Source organism: Pteropus medius, unplaced genomic scaffold (genome assembly GCF_902729225.1).
Source record: "Pteropus medius unplaced genomic scaffold, Ma_sr-lr_union100, whole genome shotgun sequence".
Lineage (NCBI taxonomy): Eukaryota > Metazoa > Chordata > Mammalia > Chiroptera > Pteropodidae > Pteropus > Pteropus medius.
The window spans coordinates 13,075,194-13,095,481 of NW_024349799.1; the positions used below are offsets into that span (position 1 = coordinate 13,075,194).

Below are 20,288 nucleotides of genomic sequence, written 5' to 3' on the forward strand. Positions count from 1 at the left end.
ACAGAGGTCCAGGGAGCAAAGAGCGGCCTACATGTGAGTAGAAGTGAGAAGAGGAGGTCTTAAATCTCTTTTTCTCTGTGGTGGAAATACCTGTCCATAAGGCTGCTTTTCAATGGAAGCTGTTGCAGGCTTCTCTGCTCTGGGGAGTGGGGTGCAGGAGGCCTCTAAGGACAAGCAGTCAATCTGAAACCTAAACCATCTCGGGATCCAGTGAAACTGGAAGATGGTCAAGAATCACAGCTTGTTCAGGGGGTGGGGGAAAAAAATCACAGCTTGTTCCACTTCTTCTGGCCTGGTGTGGGCTGCGGCATGGCTGCCTCCAGCCAGCTCCAGGGCACTTTTCTCATCAAAAGTGCTAGGGGAGGAGGTGGTAGCGGTGGGGTGGGATGGGGGAGGCCTGGGGAGGGGAGGGTGGGGGGTATCTACCCTCTACCTTTAACTTATTCTTTGACCTTGGGAGCAGCCTGCCGGAACTCAAGCAGGGCTTTGGCCAAGGGCAACATGGCCAGATTCCCAGGGGTAGCAACAACAGGAAGCTGAGATTGCCAGACTGCCCCGCCCCCAGCAGCCTCCTCCCCTGGAAAGCATCTTCCTCATAGCTTCCTGGTCACACTGAGCCCAACCACCAATCCCAAAGGAGGACACATAGGTGCCCCTTCTTTGACTATCCTAGTCTGTCTTGAGACCTGGAAACCTCTCCTAATTTTATCTTACTTTTTCTAAGACAGCTTGCTTTCCTCTGTCCTAACTAAGCTGAAGAATCACAAAACACTCCTAGATAACCTCAGCCCCACTCTTAGGCCCACCCCAGACAAAGCCTTTACTCTGCCCTCTGAGGAAAACTCCCTTCCCTTCCTGTCCTCCCCCTTCCACCTCTTTCTTCCTATTAGTCCAGAAGACCATACTCTACAAAAGGAATCAGCCTTTTTTTGAGCCACAAATCCCCTTGGTAGTCCAGCAATGTTTAGGATGTTGATAAATGCATACAATACAGAAGAAACAAATTATATTGAAAGTTATCAAAACATACAAAATAAATATACAAAATACATAGTCATATGTGTGACAGTGTAACACATGAAATAATAAGGTCTATGGTAGATTTAATAACTGGTTTAACTTCAAAGTAATGATGAGCATAAATGATTTTTAAGATACTACAATGACTGCAGTATGGTAGGAAAATATCTGCTAATACCATCATGGACTGTGACTGACATTCATAGTAATGGGAAATGCTAAATTTTAGTTAAGAAAATAAAAAATGCACTCCCCCCCACCAAATGCCTATCCACAAACCCCAGGTTAAGAACCTCTGACCTATTATAGAGATGAGAGAAAGATGTACAGTATTTGGATTCCCCTTTAAAATTCCTGAAATAGAAATAGAGAAAAAGGTTTTATATTGTAGAATGAAGGTTAGACAACTAGAAGAAACTCCAGACTTTTCAGGTGAAAAAGATGACCATGAGATGTATCAGCATCCTTCTTCTGAAATTGTGCTTAGTGAGATGACCCTGGACTTAGATGCAAACCCAGGTAACCAGGTCGGGGCAGGGCTAGGAGTAATTGCTCTATTCTCCTGGGAGACCATGTGCAAGAGGAAGCTGCATCTAAGTTTGATCATCTCAAACCCGAAGGTACTATTACGCTAGACATCATCCCTCCCTCTTCCTCCCACTCTTGACTCTAGCGCCCTCAATTCTCAGCACAGCCTACTCTCGCCACCCCTAAAACAGCTTCCAAGCTAGCACTGCATTGTTCTTTGGGCAGGGGACCAGGTTGCTGACAACTAGATGGTACAGAGCAGCCCATCTCAGGGGATCCTCTCGCCCTTCAGCATCAAGACTGCAAAGGGGCAGGATTGGAGGTTTTCTCTCAGCTCAAAGTCTGGGCTTCCAGAAAGAAACCCTACAAGGAAAACAAAGTGCAGCTTCGGGTTCTAAAAGCCTTCTTTAGGAGTTGGGGCTGGGAGATGGGTCCAGGTCTTACAGAAGTGAAAGTCTGGCCTCAGTGTTCTTTGGCAATCTCCATCCTGATCCCAAGGCTATCTTGGGTCCTTAGGGAAGTGAAATGTTTTATCTCCCTCACAGAAGTAAGATCCTGATAAGGGAGAATGGGAATTTCCTGTTCCGGTGGAGAGATTGATTTTGGGATCCAGACAGAGCCAGAGGTCATGTTCTGGGGTAAAAGTCCCCAATGGATTTATCAGACCTTTCCAAGGGTGGGCAGGTACAATCCCTGGCTTAGCCCACTGCTAGTACCCACTTCTGTAGCCAGCTCTAACAATTCTGCACACAGGCTGAAAACTGGCATTGAGAGTGGGAAGTAAGACATGAGGTACTCCTCCTGCAGTTACAGGCCTCCAAGCTAGCTGTCAGGAAACGGAGACTCTCCCGAGCACTGGCGGGGCAGGGCTGCTGCACAAACTAGTGCTTTGAAAGGCTTCAGCCACCTTCCAAGGTACCTAAATATATAATTTAAAAAGCAGTCTTAACGAAAGATATCTCTCCTCTCTCTGATACCGCAGTCCCCAAGCCCCACCTAAGCTCACAGAAATTCTGGAGCTTGCAGCATTTTGCAACGGGAGCGGTACAACCCAGAATCCGGTTTCTCAACCTGTAGAGGCCGCATCCGCATCTCCCAAGAGCGCAATGCCAGGAAACAACGGCAAGCCCCAGCCTGCTGGGAATTAACGGGTCTGACGGTGCCTGGAGAAAAGATCCATGTCCCAGTGCCCCTCCCCAGACAGGCACTTGCCTCCCAGAGGCGCGCGACCCGCCTCCAATCCCGGGCGCTGGAATCCAGCCAAATAGCTGTGTTCCAGTCACCTCCCTCCCAGAACCCCAAGGATGCAGTTTGAGATCCCCAAGGCCACGGAGAGGGGGACACTGCCTAGGGCAGAGGCGGAGAAAGGAGATAAACAGGAAAACACGCGGTGGGGTAGGAGCCGCTGATGGGTGCCGGAGGGCACGGAGCACCGAAAGTGAAAGTATGAGGGTCTCTCCTGGGTCTCTGGTGCGGCCCGGAGCGCGGCAGGCTCAGGCCGGACACCTGGCGCCCCCATCTCGTCCCCCAATCCCGGCAGTGCCCCGCATCCTCGAAGCCCTTCCTTGGCCTACCCTTCCCCGTTCTCTCCCCAACCCTGCACCCAACACAAGCCCCCTCCTCACTCACCTTCCCAGGCACATTGCCCGCCCCAAACACCCTCAGGACTGGGCGTCTCAGACCCACCTCCCTCGCTGCCCCTCACCTGAAACCACCAGCGCCTCGTTGGGCCCCACGGTGTGGCAATTGCCCATGGCGCCGGCGGGACGGAGAGCCCTCGGGGACCGCAGAGACCTGGATAGCAGCTGGCAGCCCGCACCCAGCACCCTCCCGCACCGCGGCCGCCCGCCGCGCCCAGCCTATCCCACCACCCCCAGCGGCGGCTCACCCGCGCCCCTCTGCGGCCGCCAGCCCCGCCGGAAGTGTGGCTGCGGAGGGCGGGGCCGGCATGTCGTGAGAGGCAGCAACCAGCGGGAGCATCGGCAGTCAACATACTTTATTATACGCAGGTCGGGTTTGCGGGGCCCAGCCCTAAAGCACCCCGGGAAGGTGTCCCTCGACTCCCATGGGGCGCCCCGATAACAACTTCCCTTCCTTGCTTCACCTCCCAGCACCCAACTTAAGAGCAGTCAGCCCTGGAACCAGACCGCCTGTGTTCAAATCTCAGCCTCTACTCTTACTGTGAGAGCTTGGAGAAGTCTCTTACCTCTGCTGCCTAACCCCGTCTCTGTAAAACGGGGATAATTTAACTACCTAGCTACATGGTTGCAAAGGGCCCAGTTTAGTAATTCTAAATGCTGGCGGTACATCAAATTTCAAATTCCCAAGCCCTCATCCAGAGGTGATCAGCATCACTAAGGGTGGAGCCTGGAAATATGAAATTCAAATTCCTGAGAAGCAGTGTCTGGCACATTACACACACACACCCTTCTCAATCTGGGCTGTCATTCTCAGGAAGAAATAATCACTCATTATTTCCTTCCATCAGAAAAAGCTGTCCAGGACATACCTTGAAACCCCAGAAAGTAACCATGGAGGTAGGTAAAAACTGCGAACTCCTCAATGGCCAGGCCAAGGCCTGGCACACAGGTAAAGTTTTCAAGGGCTACCAAGTGCCACAGAAAGCACCCGGGCCTGGGAGTTCAGAGACTTAGGGCTCAGGTTCAGCTTTAACCAGAATTCGGTGTGTGACCTTAGACAAGTCTGGTGAGCTTTGAGGGCTGGGGTAGGGTTCAGAAACTGTGGACTCCTCAGGGTGGGAGCTGCTCAGAGAAGATGGGGTCCCTGGGTCCTTTGGCTGGGGGTCTTCATCAGATCTGGCATCCTCCCCTGGTCCAAGCCCTGCCAGGCTTTTGCTGGCCTCCCACAGCCGGTGAGCTGCCCGGTCATCTCTGGCGGCTGGAGGCACCTCCTCCACATGGCAGTTGGCAAAGTATCTCCCACTGAGGGGCTCAATGCCTTCCTGTAGAGCACAGTACAGGGGGGTCTGGGCACCCCCTCCTGGAGCCCGCAGCACCAGCCAAGCCAGTGGGCGCAAAAGTGGGCGCAGCCATCCGGGAATGTGGCGCAGGAATAGCTCCGAGTTCACAGGCCCTGTGGACAGGAGAAAGGATGGAGTGGGGAGGACAGTGGGTGAAGACCCAGGGTAGGAGCAGAGAAAACAGGGCTAGAAGGGAGTGGGGAACAGAGTCCAGTTCCAGGGCCACCAAGGTAGTGTTTACCAGGCATTCAGGGGCCCCACAAGGTGTCCTTACTCATTGCCAACAGCAAGCCTCCTCTTCTCTATCCAAACACCTTGTATATCCCCATCTCCCAGATTTTGCTCATGCTATGTCTTCCATGTGGAACAATTCTCTCTCCATCTTTTCTTTTAGCTCAGGTTCTGTTCCTTCGTTTAATCAGCAAACATTTATTAACATCTATGGTAGACCATCCACTGTTTTGGACATTAGAGATGTGGAATGTAATAAAAGCCTTGTAAAGATTAGTTGTGCTTATTATTGTCACCATTATAATTACTCATGAGCCCCAGGCAATGACTATCTAAAATGCAGTATGGTAATAGGGGTAGGGCAGATCTTGTTATCCTGTAATCTGTTCCCTGAAGGCAGGGATGGGTCTTATTCATTAGTTAACTCATTCAGACTAAAAGCCAAGATACTTAGAGTGGACCTCCAGACCCTAGATGACCCAGCTCATCTCCATACCTCATTTCATGCCACTGCCCCTTCTCTCTGTTCTAGACACACCAGGCTCCCTGGTCTTTCTCAAGCATACCAAGCACTTGCTATTTGCTATGTTCTTTACACTCTTCTCCCCAGAAAGCCACATAAGTCACTCTCTTATCTTCTTCAGACTTCTATTCAAATGTCACCTTTTATGATGTCTTCTTTGACTGCCATAGATAAAACAGCACCCCGTCTTTCTCCATAGCACTTTATCACTACCTGCCATTGTATATATTTATTTATTAGGGGTATCCTCCTCCCTTAAACTAGAATGTAAACTCTTTCAGAATAGGGTTTTTGTTTTGTTCACTACTATATTCCTAGCACTGAGATTAATGCCCGGTACACAGTAGGTATTCAGTAAATGTTTCTTGAATGAATAATCATAGCTATCATTATCATCATATTATAGTCAATTTAGGCATATAAATGGCTCGTTGGGGTGAGAACCTGGGTCTTATTCATGGCCATACCCTACCCAGTAGTCAGCATCTATGCTTGTGGTGAGAGAAGAACCCAGACAAGGAGAGCCTGGTGCCAAGATCAGTAAGGAAAAGGTTTCTTCTTGGACCATGCTTCTTCCCTCCTCTGAGATTCTATGGTTCATTGAGAGATTGGGAGCATAGGATGGGGCAAGGATGGGGTAGGAGGAATCAAAGCAAAGCAGAGCAGCCAAAGAGACAGACCTCACCTGGGTGGGCTGCAAAGCAGGTGACGCCAGTGCCTTCAAGCTGAGTGGCAAGCTCCCGGGCAAACAAAACATTGGCCAGCTTACTGTCAGCATATGCCCGCAGCTCCTGCCGCCAGCCTACCACTGGATGGTCCAGGCGTGTGAAGTCAAGGCGCCCTCGCTGGTGGGCAGCTGAGGATACCACCACCACTCGGCTAGGGGCGCATGTCTTCAGCCGAGGCAGCAGCAGATGTGTCAGCAGGAAGGGGCCGATGTGGTTCACTCGCAGCAGCAGGTTAAAGGGCTCACGGGTCCGGCCACATGAACTTATTCCTGGGGCAGAGGCTAGGCATGAACAATTGCTCTGGAGGGATCCCCATAGGCCTCAGAGTCCTCATCTGTGAGATGGGGGTGGGGGCATCCTTCTCACATGTCTACTGGCCTCTAACAAGGCCTTGCTGGGGGGAACCACTGCCCCCAGCCCACCTGCCACCCCCACTACAGGGCCTGCTGCACCCTCACCGGCATTGTGGATGAGGATGTCCAGCCGGGGCTCAGAGCTCAGGAAGGCAGTGGCAAAGGCCCGTACGGAGGCCAGACTGGCCAAGTCCAAAGCCATGAAGATGATCTCATTGTTCCCACTCTCCTGTGGAGCGGTAAGGGCTGGGCTTGTTACCAAGTACCTTTCTCCTCTTCCCTGTTCCTAGGCACCAAATTCTGAGTCTGCTTCCTAATATTACCATCACCTGCCCCTATGCATTAGAATGATGTGGATAAGTGTGTGAACTCTATATAGAAATATTGACTTTGTCTCTTACTATAGTGTGACCTTGGGCAAGATACTTAATCTTTCTGATTGGAAGAATAATAGTACCTTTCTCATAGAGTTGTTGTGAGGATTAAATGTGTTAATATATGTAAAATACTTAGAACAGTACCTGGCACACAGCACTGTGAAGATATTTGCTATTATTATTATCATCATCCCCTCTGCCTTTCCCTAAAATCTACAGCACATTTCTCATTGGTCTTTCACTCACCCTTGCCCTCTCCAGTCCAGGCACCACACAGCCACTCAAAGTTTCTTGGTTCCAAAAGGCTATTCTGACAGTCCAGAGCCTGCTGAGGACCCTTCATTGGATCTCCACTGCCTACCCTATAAAATCTGAGCTCCTTGATGAGGTCTTTAAGGGCTTCCAGCTTCCTTCATTTTGCTTCTTTTCCCCATATGCTGTGCTCAGCCTCATTAACGTCCCCCCCACCCCCACTCCCCGTTTTCTAAATCAGACCAGCTTTCTTGCCTCAGGGCCTTTTCATATGCTGTTTCCTCTCTTGTTCCCTTACATACTGTCTTTCATTACTGTAACTTCTAATAATCCTTAAATGTCTTAGAACAGCAATTACTTCCTTCAGGAAGTCCATTACCCAGTTTGGATCTGGCGCCCCTTTCCTGTATGACTACACCACTGTGCACCCCCTCTTCTGCACTTAAGGAACCGAACCGCACTCTCAGAGTCTGGATCTCCTGGAGCCAGTCTGCTCACCCCTCTGTGTCTCGGTGTGTCTGTCCTCTGTTCACTGTCCCACCCCGCCCCGCCTTCCCTCACCTGGCGTAGGTCGAAAGCAGCCGCCTCACCGCGTTCCCGACTCCGACAAGCCAGCACTACGCGCGCTCCCCGGCGGGCCAGCTCAAGCGCAGTCATCTTCCCGATGCCGCTGTTGGCGCCTGCGGAGGGCGGCCGGGAGCCTAGCTAAGCCTCATTTCCACCCCCACCAAGCCTAGCTGAGCCTCCCTCCGACCCGCCTGCTCTCACCTGTGACCACCGCCGTGCGGCCCCGTAGGCTGGCGATCCCGCCGCACGGCGGGGCCTTCACCAGATTGTAGTAGACAAGCACGTAGGCGCCCAGCAGCAACCCCGCGCCCAGCAGCAGCGCCTCCATGACCGCCGGGTCCGTGGGCTCCCGCCCAGGCCCCGCGCCGCCCAGGATCGCCGCCAGGCGGCTGCCGATCCTCCCCGCAGTGGTCTGGAAGTGCGCTCGGCGCGCCTCAATCTCCCGAAGGCGGAGGGAGGCAGGCAGGGAAGGGTGTGTGTGCGTGCGTGTGCACGTGGACCCTGCGAGCGCCCCATAGGCATGCGTCTGCGTCCTCTGGGTTTGTGCTTGTGAGAACACCTTCTAGGTGCGTGTATGCATTTGGGCCTTAAGAGCGCCCTCTAGGTGTGTGCCTGCACGAACTCATTCTAGATGCCTGTGTGTGTGGCATCCGCACCCTAGGCCTGTACATGCATCCATCTGCCATGTGAGTATGTGAATGAGAGTTTGGTGTGTAACGTGCCAGTGAGACCTGGGATCATCCTTCAGGTGGTGTTTGTGCCTCTGGATCCTCCATGTGTGCCTGTGTGAGCAACTTTTACATGTTTGTATTCATGTCATTGAGAGCCTTTCCCGGTGTGTGTATGCATCTGGTCTCTACCAATGTGTGTGCTTGAATGAACATTGTATGTAACTGCCCTTTGTGTGATGCCCTATAGCTGAGGACTTGCAGGAGCGCTAACAGGGTGTGTACGAGCCCTCTATGTATATGTAGCAGAGTCCTTCCCTTCTGGAGAAATGTATGTACATGAGGGCTTTTGTGTCAGAGTAAACTCGGCCCTGGATGCCTTGTCTCCTCTGTAAGTCCTGTCATTCCTATCCTCAAATCCTGCCTTCAGCTTCTAGAATTCTTCCCCGTTCTTCCAATAGAGGCCAAGAGAGGTGATGCGGTGTGTTCATCAGTTAAGGGCTGTCAGGATTTACTTATTAGTTGTCTGTATCTCCTTGCCTCTGCCCCCCACCTCCTCCATTTCTGAAGGGAAGGAGGAAGAAATGAGTGTAACATTTAGCTGACCTCCAAGAGGAAATTTATCTCTGTAACGTTTCTCACAGGTGGAAGAAATGGGTAAAGAAGCTCCTTCAATCAACAGAAGTGACAATGGTGAGATGGGTGAGGATGGCTAGGGAGGCATGGGTAAGGGTATTCTTGGCCAGGTGACTTGCCTGAGAAATCCAGTACAATTTAGTATCCATTGTTTGGCACTTACGGTGCACCCAGCAGTGTGGTTAGCCTTGGAAATTCGGAGCTGAACAACACGCATGTTTCTGCCCTTAGGGAGTTCAAGAGGCCCATCAGGTCAGGGACAGAACTAGATGGGTAGGTGAAAGCCTGGGTTAGACCTCAGATTCTAGGGGAAGTTTTCTATTAAGTTGCACTGTGGATTCAGGGTTCAATTGTAGATGCTGTGGGATGAGGTGGGGATGGAATGCTAAATGGATGTCCCCTCCATCCCCAGGGCAAAATTCTGACAGGCCAATAGGTACCACCTACTTGAACACTGCTGGGATAGACACACAAGTGCTCTCTAGCTGAGTAGTCAGAGACTGTCCACAGAAAACAACTTCCTGGATGTTTCTCATGTAAGGGTTGTGAGGAGGAAAGGATGGAATTTGGTTTAGTAAGAGAGTTCTCAAGGCCTTAGAATTAAGGTAATGCACTAGACTCATCTTTTGAGGAACTGCAGTTGTAGAGAAGTGGTGATTGCCAAGTCACATAACTTAGGGTATAGCTGGGTCTAGAGATGGGATTTCTCATTTTTCTGCATGATATACCCCAAAGATGAATCAACAAATTACTCCACACTAGATTCTAAGATCTAAGAGAAAGGGGCCAAATGCCCTAGACCAAAACTCAAGACCTAGCAAGGACCAGGCATAGAATAGGGTCAGGTAGTACTTCAATAAGTGAATTGCTCTATGCCCAGCTAAGGCTAACTTAGGACAAAACCAGGTGTTATGACTTCTCTCAGAAAAGATGAATAAAATATTTCTTCAGAATAGCAAACAACTGGAACCAAAGGCAACCCCAACTCTTAGGTAGGTTAAAGCTTCTAGACCAGAATGCAGAGGTATCAGGCCAGCTTGTTTTAATGTCTAGGTTTTAGAACATTTGACATGATCAGATTCTGCAAGATTCCAAGGGACCTGCATACTTGGAATCTTGCAGAATCTGATCATGTCAAATAATCAAGCCTTTGAAACTCCCTCAAGTCACCCACAAAGCCATAGAACGGTCCTCCTTAGCAGATGCACTCCTACTGTTCCATTCCCCACCACTCACCTTAGGCTCACTTTTCACCACCACCACCCCTCTCCCAACTTCCCTTAGGGGAATGATACTTATTCAATGAGACTGGAAGACCAGGATCTTGGAGAGGGTCTCCTCCAAGGGTGATGACAGGTAGGACAGACAGGCAGAAAACATAATTTGGAGTATTTTTGTTTTTTTATATACAGAATACAGGAAAGTTTCTGTAAAGTCTAAAACATTACAATTACTATGTACATTGGTACTAGTTGTGGGGGTGGGAGAAGAGGGAGCCGGGGGGGGAGGAAGAGAAGTGGCAAGAGAACAAAAAAAGAAGACAAAACAGGTTTACGACAAAAACGTCTTTGCTACAATAGACAATTTGAAGAAAACGCTCTACCACATGTAGTACTGTACACAGTTTTTAAAAACATTGAAAAAATGTCATCACTAGATGTATTTACACAAAAGCCAAATACACTTTTCCTTATTTGAAATAAAATAGATGGACAGCCAGAAAAAGAATTCATTTCTCATTTGTCCATAATACACAGTAGCTACCTGTAGTGCAACCGCTGCAGAAAGGGAAAATAACTTGGAGGTTGGGAATCATGGAAGGAAGGTGGGTAGCGATCTTTATATTAAATAAAACAATGATATTGTATAGATTTTGCTGTATGAAAACTGTATTTTTTCTTTTAATATAAAACTATTGTCACTGCCACAAAATAGAACAAGTTTCTGATTATTTTACAACGGCGGGCGAGGGGGAGAGAGCAGGAGGTGGGTAGGGAATGGTTTTGTATTGGAGGAAGTGTCCAGACCATTGGCCTTCCCCCTCCCTGCCCACGCTGTTCCTCAGCTCGGGTCTGCCGCTTTCCCATGAAATGTTGAGTACAAATATATGTGCAAATGCCCCCTAGAACTTGAGAAAAGAAAAAGGATTAAAAAAAAAAAAAAAACAGTCAAAAGGTTTTCTTCATTTCATGCAAAGATTGTAGTTGAAGGGTTTCTGGTGGAGTATAGAAAAAACCCGGGCTTGGTTTGTATACATTTTTGCATTGCAGGAGTCTTGGGTTGGATGGACACGCCAGTGACGGGGTAGCCGCCAGTCCTAGGGAACGGAGTTGGAGCGCAGTACAGGACCCTGGTGGGGCTTGAGAGAGAGCTTCTCGGCCAAGACCCCATCCTGCAGCAGGCTGGCATCGCCTTTGGGCTGTTTGGTCGCAAACTCAGTGATGCTGAAGACAAACTGCAAGCACCCCAGCTTGATGTAGCTGCCATGGTGCAGTAAGGCTGTGCCTTCCCAGCCGGCCCCACTGCCCCCAATCAAGCTTGAGCTGCTGGCTTTGCAGTTGCAGGGTCTCCGCTGTGGCCCCTGGGCCTGGGAGCTCATCACGGCTGCCTCCTCACTTGGCTCTTCATCCTGTTTCTGGTGCCGGCGGCGCCCTGGGAAAAAAGGGGGTGGTCACTGGAAAGGAACAATGAGCAGCCCATCCATCTGGGCTATTTGCTAGAGTTGGACCCCCATTTTAACTGCTGTATGACTGGGGTGGCGCATGCTCAGAAAGGACTAGTGGAGTCTGAAGTCCCCAAATAGGTGTGTACACATAAGTGGGTGCATAGCACTTGTTTATCCATGGCCTTTGTTGGGTCCATGAACAACAACTGGGCCAAGGAGACCGAGAAGGCATGAGACAGCACACCACTGGCAGCAAGCCAGAACCACTCTGACCAGGGCCTTAAAGAATGTGTCCAAAAATGCTAGGCTTTGTGGCCACAGGCCTCTGCTCCAACTTACTGATGACACTCTGCACTTTGGCAACAATACTGCTTGGGGGGGTTGGCGGGGTCTTCTCAGAGAAGTCACATGAATACAGCACATTGTCCACCGTTGTCCCATGCTCACTGTAGTTTAACAGCTCATAATGTTTGGTATTCTGAGGAGGAGGAGGGAAGATAAGATGTGTGGTCTGCTGCGTGGGGCCTGGGGCTAAGGGGAGAGAGGACAATGGAGAAGACTGTGCTGCTCTACCTGGGGAGCTCTTTCTTCCCCAGTCATGCCTCTTTCCCTATCCCTTTCCACTGGGGGTCAAGACTCACCTCCTCAGGGAAGCCTTCCTTCCTAGAGCCCCCACCCCTGCTCTCCCACCGCTCCTTTACTCTGCCTTCTCAGCACTGGCTCCTGTTGAAATCACTGGCACATGAGAAGATGGAACTCAGGACCGCACCCAGAGAGCTTAGCTTCTTTCTATGCTGGTCCCCTTCCCTGCTTTAGAGTGGGCTTGCCCTGCTGAGCCCGTGATCCATCTCAAGGAAATGGTAGCCCTGTTCTTAGGGAGCAGGGAATCATGGTAGAATGCCCTTTTCACCCCAACACACTATTCCCAGGATGACAGGGAGAGAAGAAAAGCAGAGGACCTGTTATCTCCTTCCCCTCATCCTGGAGCCGCTGAACAAAAACCCAGTGCCTGGGAGAAGCCTCAGATTGGGAGAGCTCCTTCTCACCCCATCCTTACTCCTTACCTCATCATAGAATATGCAGGCATGTTTCCCGGACACGTAGTTACAGTGACCATAGTTTGTAAGGCACACGTCCATGTCAGCTCCTTCAAGAAGTGGCAGGAGTAGAGGAAAAGGCAAGCAGAGAACAGATTGTAAGGTGTGTGTGTGGGGGACGTGAGGGGGCAGGGTATTAGCTTCTGGGCAGACATTAGGAGAGATCTCCAGGGGCAGGTAGGCTCAGGGCCCTCTCCTTGTATTTTTCTTTCTTTTCTTTTTTAACAGTAGAAAAGTTTTATTAGAAGGAAAAGTACACTTCCAGAAGTGGAAGCAGGCCCGAGCAAGAGAAGCTTGGCTCAAAAGGCCTCCTTGTATTTTTCAAGTAAAGCTGATGTCTTTCTCAATCTCCCGCTAAAGAACAGCTGTCCTGCCAGCTGATCCTTTCAAACATGTGGCTGCTGCCCGGAGAGGAATAGTAAGTTACTGAAGAGAACGGGATATTTCCATGAGAGCACAACATGGGGTGCAAGATCTATAAATCATATCATCTGAAAGAAAGTGAAATGTCTAGGCTAAGGGCTAATCTGTCCTCCTGTACAAGATAAAGGGCTAACTAAAGGTCAGGTATGTGTGAGTCCCATCACTTTTTCAAAGGCCTCCAGAGACAAAGCATTTGCTCTCTCCTTGGGTATTTCCTACAGTGTTTAAAATGCCTTACTGAGCAGCAGTCAGAGTTGACTTTCGCCCTTCCTGATGCCACACTGGGCACAAAGCAAAAGGGAAGACAAGCAGCTGACAGTCTCCTTTCTTAGTCCCTCTGGTTGGGACATCTGCTGGGTTAAACCAAGCAGCCTTGGAGAGGGCTTCCTTCACCCCTTTCTAGCCTCTGAAGGTAAGGATTTCAGTCTTTAGGGTTGAACAGACTCAGTACCTCTCCCAGCTGGCTCACCTGTCCCAATGTAGAGGGTTCGATAACACATGTTCACAGCTCCTCCCAACCCTAAGAGAGGGTAGAACACAGCTCGGGCCTGTACTTCCTTTCTTTGCACTACAAGACAAACAAGGAAAGGATAATTCAGAAACTCAGAACCCAGACCTGTGGCTCATGGTCTGAAGAAAATAATCCCACTGGATGAAGAAGTCTTTTCCAACTCACATCTGACACTGGGCTTCAGGGTGAGGCTCTCTCTTCCCACCCACAGCATTTCCAACACGGGGAGGGACCAGCTTAGATGACAGTCATAGAATTCAAGGATGACAGTGCCTTAAGCTTCTGGGCTGCTTGTTTGTTAGGGATATACCAGATGATACTATAGGGAGGCCATACAAAAAAGAAGGCACAGACCAGTTTCTTAAACTTTAAGGTGCACATGAATTGCCTAGAAATCTTGTTAAAATGCAGACTCTGATCCTGTAGGTCTGTGGGGCCCGAGCTCTGCATTTCTAACAAGTTCTCTGATGCTGATGCTACTGGTCTGGGAACCACATTCTTTACTGCTAATGCTCAAAGGGACATCCTAAGAAGAGTTAACCTCTTGGGAAGAATTTCCAGTAGGCTGGCCCAACTGTTATTCTATTTCTCACCTTTTGGAAATGCGTCTAACTTGAATATTTGAAAGCAACTGAGCAGAAAGCACACCACATATACCCAAAGGCGCTCATGGCTGTTTCTGCGGCTTAAAGTGGATGTGTATGAAAGAAAGTTATAGCAGACTTCACTGAGTCTGAGCTGAAAGCTGTGGATACCATTTTGTTTTTGTTTTCTGAGGAAAGAAACCATGGTACTTTATTAAGCCCATTAAAGGCACACATGGAAGACTGAGATATTGAAAGTTGAGATTCTCCATGGAGGGTAGATGGCCATTCACACCGAGGGGAGATCTGACGGTGCAGTGTGGTGGCAGGTGTGCACGCGCACCTTCTGTGTGGTGCCCTCCAGAAGCCAGCGGATGTGCCCCGACACTGCCCGGTGAAGTTTGGACCCGGGAGGGGAAAAGCTGATGTATTCTCTGCAAGGCCAGAAACTTGATCAGCTTCTCGTCCAGCATATTTATCTCGATTTCTATTAACCAAAAAGAAAGATTTAAAAAGCAGCTGAGGAGGTAATGGAATATGGAAGTAGGTGAAGGTCATAGAGCGAATGGTTCAGCATTTAAAAAATCCAGCCAAGTCCTTTTTCTCAAACACCACAAACTACAAAGTGGTATAAGGATCTGGAGCTGCGTATCTCATTAGCTATTTGCAGTGAGAAACATGCCCCAATGCAGCCTCTGCACATGCCTCCTGCAGTTGAGTTGGGTAGCTGGACTGTAGGTAAAGTGGTCCTAGAAAGGAGGGCAAGATAAACTACTTGCTTCTGTGTGGGGGAGGGCCTGAATGTCTAATATCGGGGCTTGGATTTCTACCCACCCTCTGTTCACAGAGATCAAGATCTGCCCTGGTTCTCCTTGACTTTGGAGGGAGACTCCTCCTGGTTTTGTTCTGCAAGCCCAGGTGATCTGTCTAAAGTGATTTTCTTCTCATTGGTTATCTTGGACCTACTCTCTCCCTCCATCTTTGTTTGTGTACATGCATAAGGCAGACAAAGGCGAAGGGACTTTTATTTTCCTACCCCACTCCCCTACCCATCTCCCCAGCCCTGAGATCAGGCATCCCTTCTGTCCCTTTTAAAAATGAGCTGAATGCTGCATAGGAACAGCATTTTCACCACAGCAGCTGGTGGTAGAGCAGCAGCTCGCTCACTCACCTCCATTGACATCCATAAATGCTCGAAGTGAGTTGGTGAGGTCCACCATGGCAGTAGAGTTGGCTGGGAAAGAGGGTACGGTTAAAGCGCTTCCTATGGATAACGTGCCGGGGCTGACCTTGCCATCTGGGGACGGAGCAGGAAGACTGTTACTTACGTCGCCTGAGGGAAACCCACCGGTCCAATCCCCCACTGCTGAGACAGGTCTGGATTTCGGACCCAAGGTGATGTTCCCTTCTTGATTCTCACCCCATAGGCTCTGGAACTCCTAGAGCTAAAAACGTGTGGTGAGGAAGGGGAGATGGAACGACAATGCACCCGGGCACGCAGGAGTCTCCAGAGCACTGAGAACCAGTGACATTCACTGCTCTGGGGAACGAGGTGAGGTATCTTCATTCTCTGGGCCATGACTACTTCCCTGCTGCCTCTACTCATTCACATAAGTGGTGCCTGCCCCTATAATTCCTGCCCACTGAAGTTTGACTCACAGGGTGCAAAATCTTTCCAGGTTGGTATTAAAAAAGAAACAAAGGAAAAAAGCCTGAGAAGAGGGACCATCTTAAGACCAGGGGCCTCTCATGCAGAGAAGTCACAGTCACCTGGTTACCAAGACTCCCAGCTGACTAGTGAGGAGAGCTTCAGTTCACACAGGAGACCACAGGGGATTCTAGCATCTGACCCAGTTCAGATGCCCGGGTCAGCAACCACAAGGTCCTGAGTGCTGACTGGAGATAGCTGAGAAGCAGGTCCACACTAGGACAAGTATGGACATAAGGGATTGCCTTTTGGAATGTGGCCCAACGGCAAGCTTTTGGATCAGAACCACCTCTCTGGGCATCTGACTCTGCAGCTACTCTGGAGGCAGTGCTGCTTTCTACCCTTCTTTCGCAGACATGGAAATGCCCTGGCTCTGTGAATCTGAATCAAGTGTGGATCTATCTATTCTCTGGTGTGGCTCATGAAAACAGTGAAGCCATCACCCAGAACCTCAGGCTGACTGGTGGTTCCAGAGCACATGCTGTCTTCTCTAGGGCGATGGAACAGGTAGAAGACTAGGCCTAGAAGATGTGGAGGGTAGAGTCGGGAGACCCAAGCTGTAGTTTCAATCCTGCCACTGACTTGGTAGATCACCTTAACGAAATTATGTAAGCTTTCAGAGCCTAAGCAGTCATACCTATAAAATGGGGACAAGTTAACATGTGCTTTCTCTTCTATTGCAGAAATGGGGAGAAGGCAAAAAATACAGAGGATCAAAGTCCTCTGAAATATTCAGATATAAGTGTGGTTTTTTTTTTTGTTTGAAGCTTAAGTCTTTTTTGCCAAAAATACAGAATTACTTTGAATCACCCTTGGGCTGGGCAGCACTTACCTGATGATGGCGCTGGTGAGCAGAATCGTTGGTTGGCTCCTGTGGCCAAGATACCGTCTCCTGCTGCTTGGGGGGGAGTGAGCACCCGGGAGGCATTTGGGGGTGAGCCCAGTGGCCTTGAATCTGTCAACGGAGGTCCTATCTGTGATTGGACAGTCTTTCTTTGCAAAGTGCTGGTGTTCTCGATGCTGGCACAAGAGCTGGGAATGGAAGGGGGCAGGCTTGGGACAGGAACCAAATTCCTCTGGGGGCAAGAGCTGGGGCCAGTGGCATTCTCTGTCTTCACAATGATGCCGACGGTGTGGTTCTGAAGCCCCCCAGCTGCTGGTGGCGTGAGGGGCCGGGGCCAGCCTTGCCGGTGTGAGAGGCCCGGTAGGGGGGTGTTGGCGCCTGGAAGTCGCCGGGGGTCCGTGGAATCAGTGGGGCTGCTGTAGAGGTGTGGGCCATTGACTTTCACCTCTGTGTTCACTGGCCCGTTGGCAGTCCCACAGGGGGCTTTCTTGGATTTTTCCGCACAAGAACTGCAGCTGATGTCCTCTAGGGCTGGGAGTTGGTGGGGTGGAGAGCAGCTCAGGGAATTCTGGGTGCTAATCCCTGAGGGGCAGGACAAGGGATAGTGGGAAGGAGTAGGTGCCTTGTCAGCTGTTTGCAGGGAGGTGGTGATTGAGCTGTCAGTCACAATAACAGGCTTAATATCAGCCTTCTCTGTCTGTTCAGAGTCCCAATGCGAAGGCATCTGCTTAGCAGATAAATGTTTCAATATGCTGCACTGGAGCGCAACAACACTACAGAGCCACTGCAATGGAAGGAGAGGAGAGGAGAGGAGGGTAAGAGGCCTGGGAGGCGCTGGTCCTTCCTGCCACAGTAGCCAGGGCTACAGAAGAGTTGATAAACACTGTTTCCAAGGTCCCATCGTGAATGCCTAAAGAGGGTGTGCTTGACTCTTGACAGGATTCTACTTCCATTCCCAAGCAAGACTCGTTGGTACACTCAGCAGACAATGCCCTGGTTAGCAGAGCTTGGGATTCTCAGCAGAGCTTGGGATTCTCATTCTGGCTCTGTCCCTACGGCTCACCTTGTGACCAATATTCAGCAAGTACCCTAAGCACCTGCTGTGTGTCCAGCGCTATCACCTAGTCTTTCTATGGGTCTACCAAGCAGTTTCTATAAGACACTTTTGCCTGTCTCACAGAGCATTGGGGAACTGATGGAGAGAAGGCAGACTAGTTGACTCTGTAGTTCTCTTACTTGCCTCAGGATCTGATCCAGAGGTTCTCCCTGAAATATTCAACTATTGGAGGGTGAAGGTGGGGGCAGGTGGGGTTGCAGAAGGCGGGACAGGAATGACAGCTATTTCCAATAGCTGCAGTGAGATAATAGAAGATTAGATTTGGAATCCCAACCCTGTCTTCACTCACCTCTTGCTGCTCTGCCTGGGTGGCTAAGTGCTCAGAGTTCAAAAGGTGCATCTGTGATTCCTCAGGGATCCCATTGCAGATCAGCTCCCCATCCCGAATGGCCGCGGGTGCAATGAGTGGGGGTGGAAACTGGTACTGAGATTTTATAGCATCGGGAACCTGTTTAGGATAGACAGAAGGTGGAAGGAGAGGCAGATAGTGCCAACATTTCCAGTTGATTCTACTCTAGCCACGGTCTTCTGTCCGTGGTGCTGATGCCCAAAGGACCATCATTCATTCTGGGGACAAGGAGACTCAGGAGGCTTCAACTCCTCTGTGCCACCATCTCTTTGACTCTTGACACATATACACAGTAGCCTAAGAAGGCACAGAACTGGAAACAGCAGGCACACACCCCACTTTTCTTCATTAAGTTCTAAGGCCTAAAGAATCCAGAAACCACTGCATACTACCTTTTGCTTTGGCTGAAAAATGGAAGACTGACACTGAACAGGGCTTTAGAGTGGTACCCTAGGCTCTTATTACTTAGGGTCAAGTTTGGGAGGTGAATGAGACAATATCTGAGAGACAAAAAGTTAAATGAGGTCACATTCATGACAGAAATGCTCAGCATGAGGCCTGGCTCATGATAAGCACTCACTCGATGTCAGTTTTCTTCAACCATTCATTCGTGATTCATGAAACAACTGAAGACCTCTTTGTTGCACAAAGACAGAAGACACACTCTGAAACACACCATGTAAAAATGAAAGAGCCACACAAGCAAAGAATCATTCATACATTCGACCAACATTTATTGACCACCTCTTGAGTCTGGGCACTGTGCCAAGTCCGAGAGATCCAAAGATGAAAAAATTTAAACCCTGCCCTCAAGGAGCTCACAGTCTAGTAGGGGAGATAAACAGAGAAACATTACAATACAATGTAATGGATCCTAGAATAAAGGCATGTCTAAGGAGCTATAAAAAAACACCACAGATAAGAGTGCTTCTTTCTAGCTAGGGGACAGGAGCCTGGGATTAGGAGAGATTTTACAGGAAGGCAGTATTTGAGCCGAGACTTAGAAGTTGAGAAGAATCTTCCAGGGAGACCAAGGGAAAATAGGGTAGGAGAGTAGCACATAAGGCAGAGATATGAAAGCACCTGGTAGATTTGGAAAATATTTGGAGAACCAACAGATTTGGTGACCAAATCCTTAGGGAGGATAAGAGAAGAAGAGCTGAAAATGGTTCCCAGAATTTTGGCTTGAGGGATTGGGTAGAGATCACTGTCATTCGCTGAAACAGGAAATACAAGAGGAAGAGCAGATTTGGAGGCAGAAGACTTTTGGTCTCGGGCAGGTTGAGACTGAGGTGTTTGTGGGATGGGCAGGCAGATATGCATCTGGATATAAGGAGAAAGGCAAGGAATATGGAATTAAGAGTCATCACCATTAACAGTGGTGGCTGGTACCATGAGCTTATCTGGTTCCATGAAAACTGGGAGGGGAGAAATGGAGTGGCAGGCTAATCTAAGTTTGCCCCCTAGGGAAGAGTGAAGGGGTAACGGGAAGAGGAATCCCCAAGAAACATGTAAAGTTCTTAGCTTATTTTGCCTGCACTGCTATACGTCAAAGACAAAGGTCAACATTCCAAGACAAAACTGGAGCAGTTCTCTACTACTGTCTTGTGGTACCACAGTCCTCATTTCACTTTCAAATTGTCCAAGTACAAAATGCTTTTCAGGTGACTCGTGCCTTTGGATTTTTCTCAATAACAAGAAAACATTTAAAAATGAGAGGGAGCATCATAAAATGACAGGATTTTATCAAGGCTTTCTGGCCTGTTCACTTCAGCAGACAGGCTCTCTTCCAAATCTACAGGGTGAATTACACAGTCTAGATATCTTTTAGATCTGCTTAACTAAGGAATGAGGCACATCACCTCTAATATACCCTAACCTCAACTGAAAACACCTTAATCTTGGAAAATTGGTGTTTCCATTGAAGTATAAATATTTACACAGTTAAGAGTCTGTGACCCAATTTTCAAACAGTTAACATCTTGCTGGTGCTAACACCCACTGGAAGTGATGGGAGTGGTGTGATTTTAAAGTGTGGTTGCCACCAAGTGGCCATATTTGAGAATTGCTAGTTTCTACTGGCACATAAGGTAGTTTGTGGGATTATTTCAAAAGAGAAAAATCCAG

At 49.3% G+C, this 20,288-nt stretch overlaps 3 protein-coding genes across 7 annotated transcripts in view; all 3 read right to left on the reverse strand.

Moving 5' to 3' along the window:
* The window catches only part of FLOT2 (flotillin 2), a 15,431-nt gene extending 12,007 nt beyond the window's left edge, over window positions 1-3,424 (reverse strand). Inside the window, exon 1 of one of the 2 annotated variants that reach the window (XM_039886132.1) lies at window positions 3,254-3,424. In XM_039886132.1, coding sequence (XP_039742066.1) covers window positions 3,254-3,302 — 49 coding nt within the window. In that variant the 5' untranslated portion in view covers window positions 3,303-3,424. The remainder of the gene's footprint in view (window positions 1-3,253) is intronic. The other variant, XM_039886131.1, reaches the window with a different exon arrangement.
* A 105-nt stretch (window positions 3,425-3,529) lies between these two features.
* On the reverse strand, window positions 3,530-8,112 carry DHRS13 (dehydrogenase/reductase 13). Its single transcript, XM_039886144.1, has 5 exons — window positions 7,761-8,112; window positions 7,554-7,672; window positions 6,469-6,592; window positions 5,968-6,279; window positions 3,530-4,641 (listed from the first exon to the last, which is right to left on the reverse strand). The coding sequence occupies exons 1-5, from the start codon at window positions 7,885-7,887 to the stop codon at window positions 4,199-4,201; spliced, it is 1,125 nt and encodes a 374-aa protein (XP_039742078.1). The 5' UTR covers window positions 7,888-8,112; the 3' UTR covers window positions 3,530-4,198.
* A 2,138-nt stretch (window positions 8,113-10,250) lies between these two features.
* The window catches only part of PHF12 (PHD finger protein 12), a 37,925-nt gene continuing 27,887 nt past the window's right edge, over window positions 10,251-20,288 (reverse strand). Inside the window, exons 8-15 of one of the 4 annotated variants that reach the window (XM_039886111.1) lie at window positions 18,102-18,260; window positions 16,684-17,479; window positions 15,315-15,440; window positions 14,487-14,630; window positions 13,518-13,616; window positions 12,593-12,675; window positions 11,868-12,006; window positions 10,251-11,515 (exon numbers count right to left, since the gene is read on the reverse strand). In XM_039886111.1, coding sequence (XP_039742045.1) covers window positions 11,181-11,515; window positions 11,868-12,006; window positions 12,593-12,675; window positions 13,518-13,616; window positions 14,487-14,630; window positions 15,315-15,440; window positions 16,684-17,479; window positions 18,102-18,260 — 1,881 coding nt within the window. In that variant the 3' untranslated portion in view covers window positions 10,251-11,180. Of the gene's footprint in view, window positions 11,516-11,867; window positions 12,060-12,592; window positions 12,676-13,517; window positions 13,617-13,724; window positions 13,879-14,486; window positions 14,631-15,314; window positions 15,441-16,683; window positions 17,480-18,101; window positions 18,261-20,288 lie in introns of those variants that run through there. The other 3 variants (XR_005658047.1, XM_039886112.1, XR_005658048.1) reach the window with 3 other exon arrangements.

What these genes read in the sequence shown, in the direction of transcription:
- DHRS13 (XM_039886144.1), bottom strand. Translation starts at nt 7,887, where the DNA reads ATGGAGGCGCTGCTGCTGGGCGCGGGGTTGCTGCTGGGCGCCTACGTG. An exon ending in CTGCTTTCGACCTACGCCAG is followed by an intron (nt 6,593 to 7,553) that starts GTGAGGGAAGGC and finishes ACCGCTCCACAG; the next exon opens with GAGAGTGGGAACAATGAGAT. An exon ending in CATCCTCATCCACAATGCCG is followed by an intron (nt 6,280 to 6,468) that starts GTGAGGGTGCAG and finishes CCTCTGCCCCAG; the next exon opens with GAATAAGTTCATGTGGCCGG.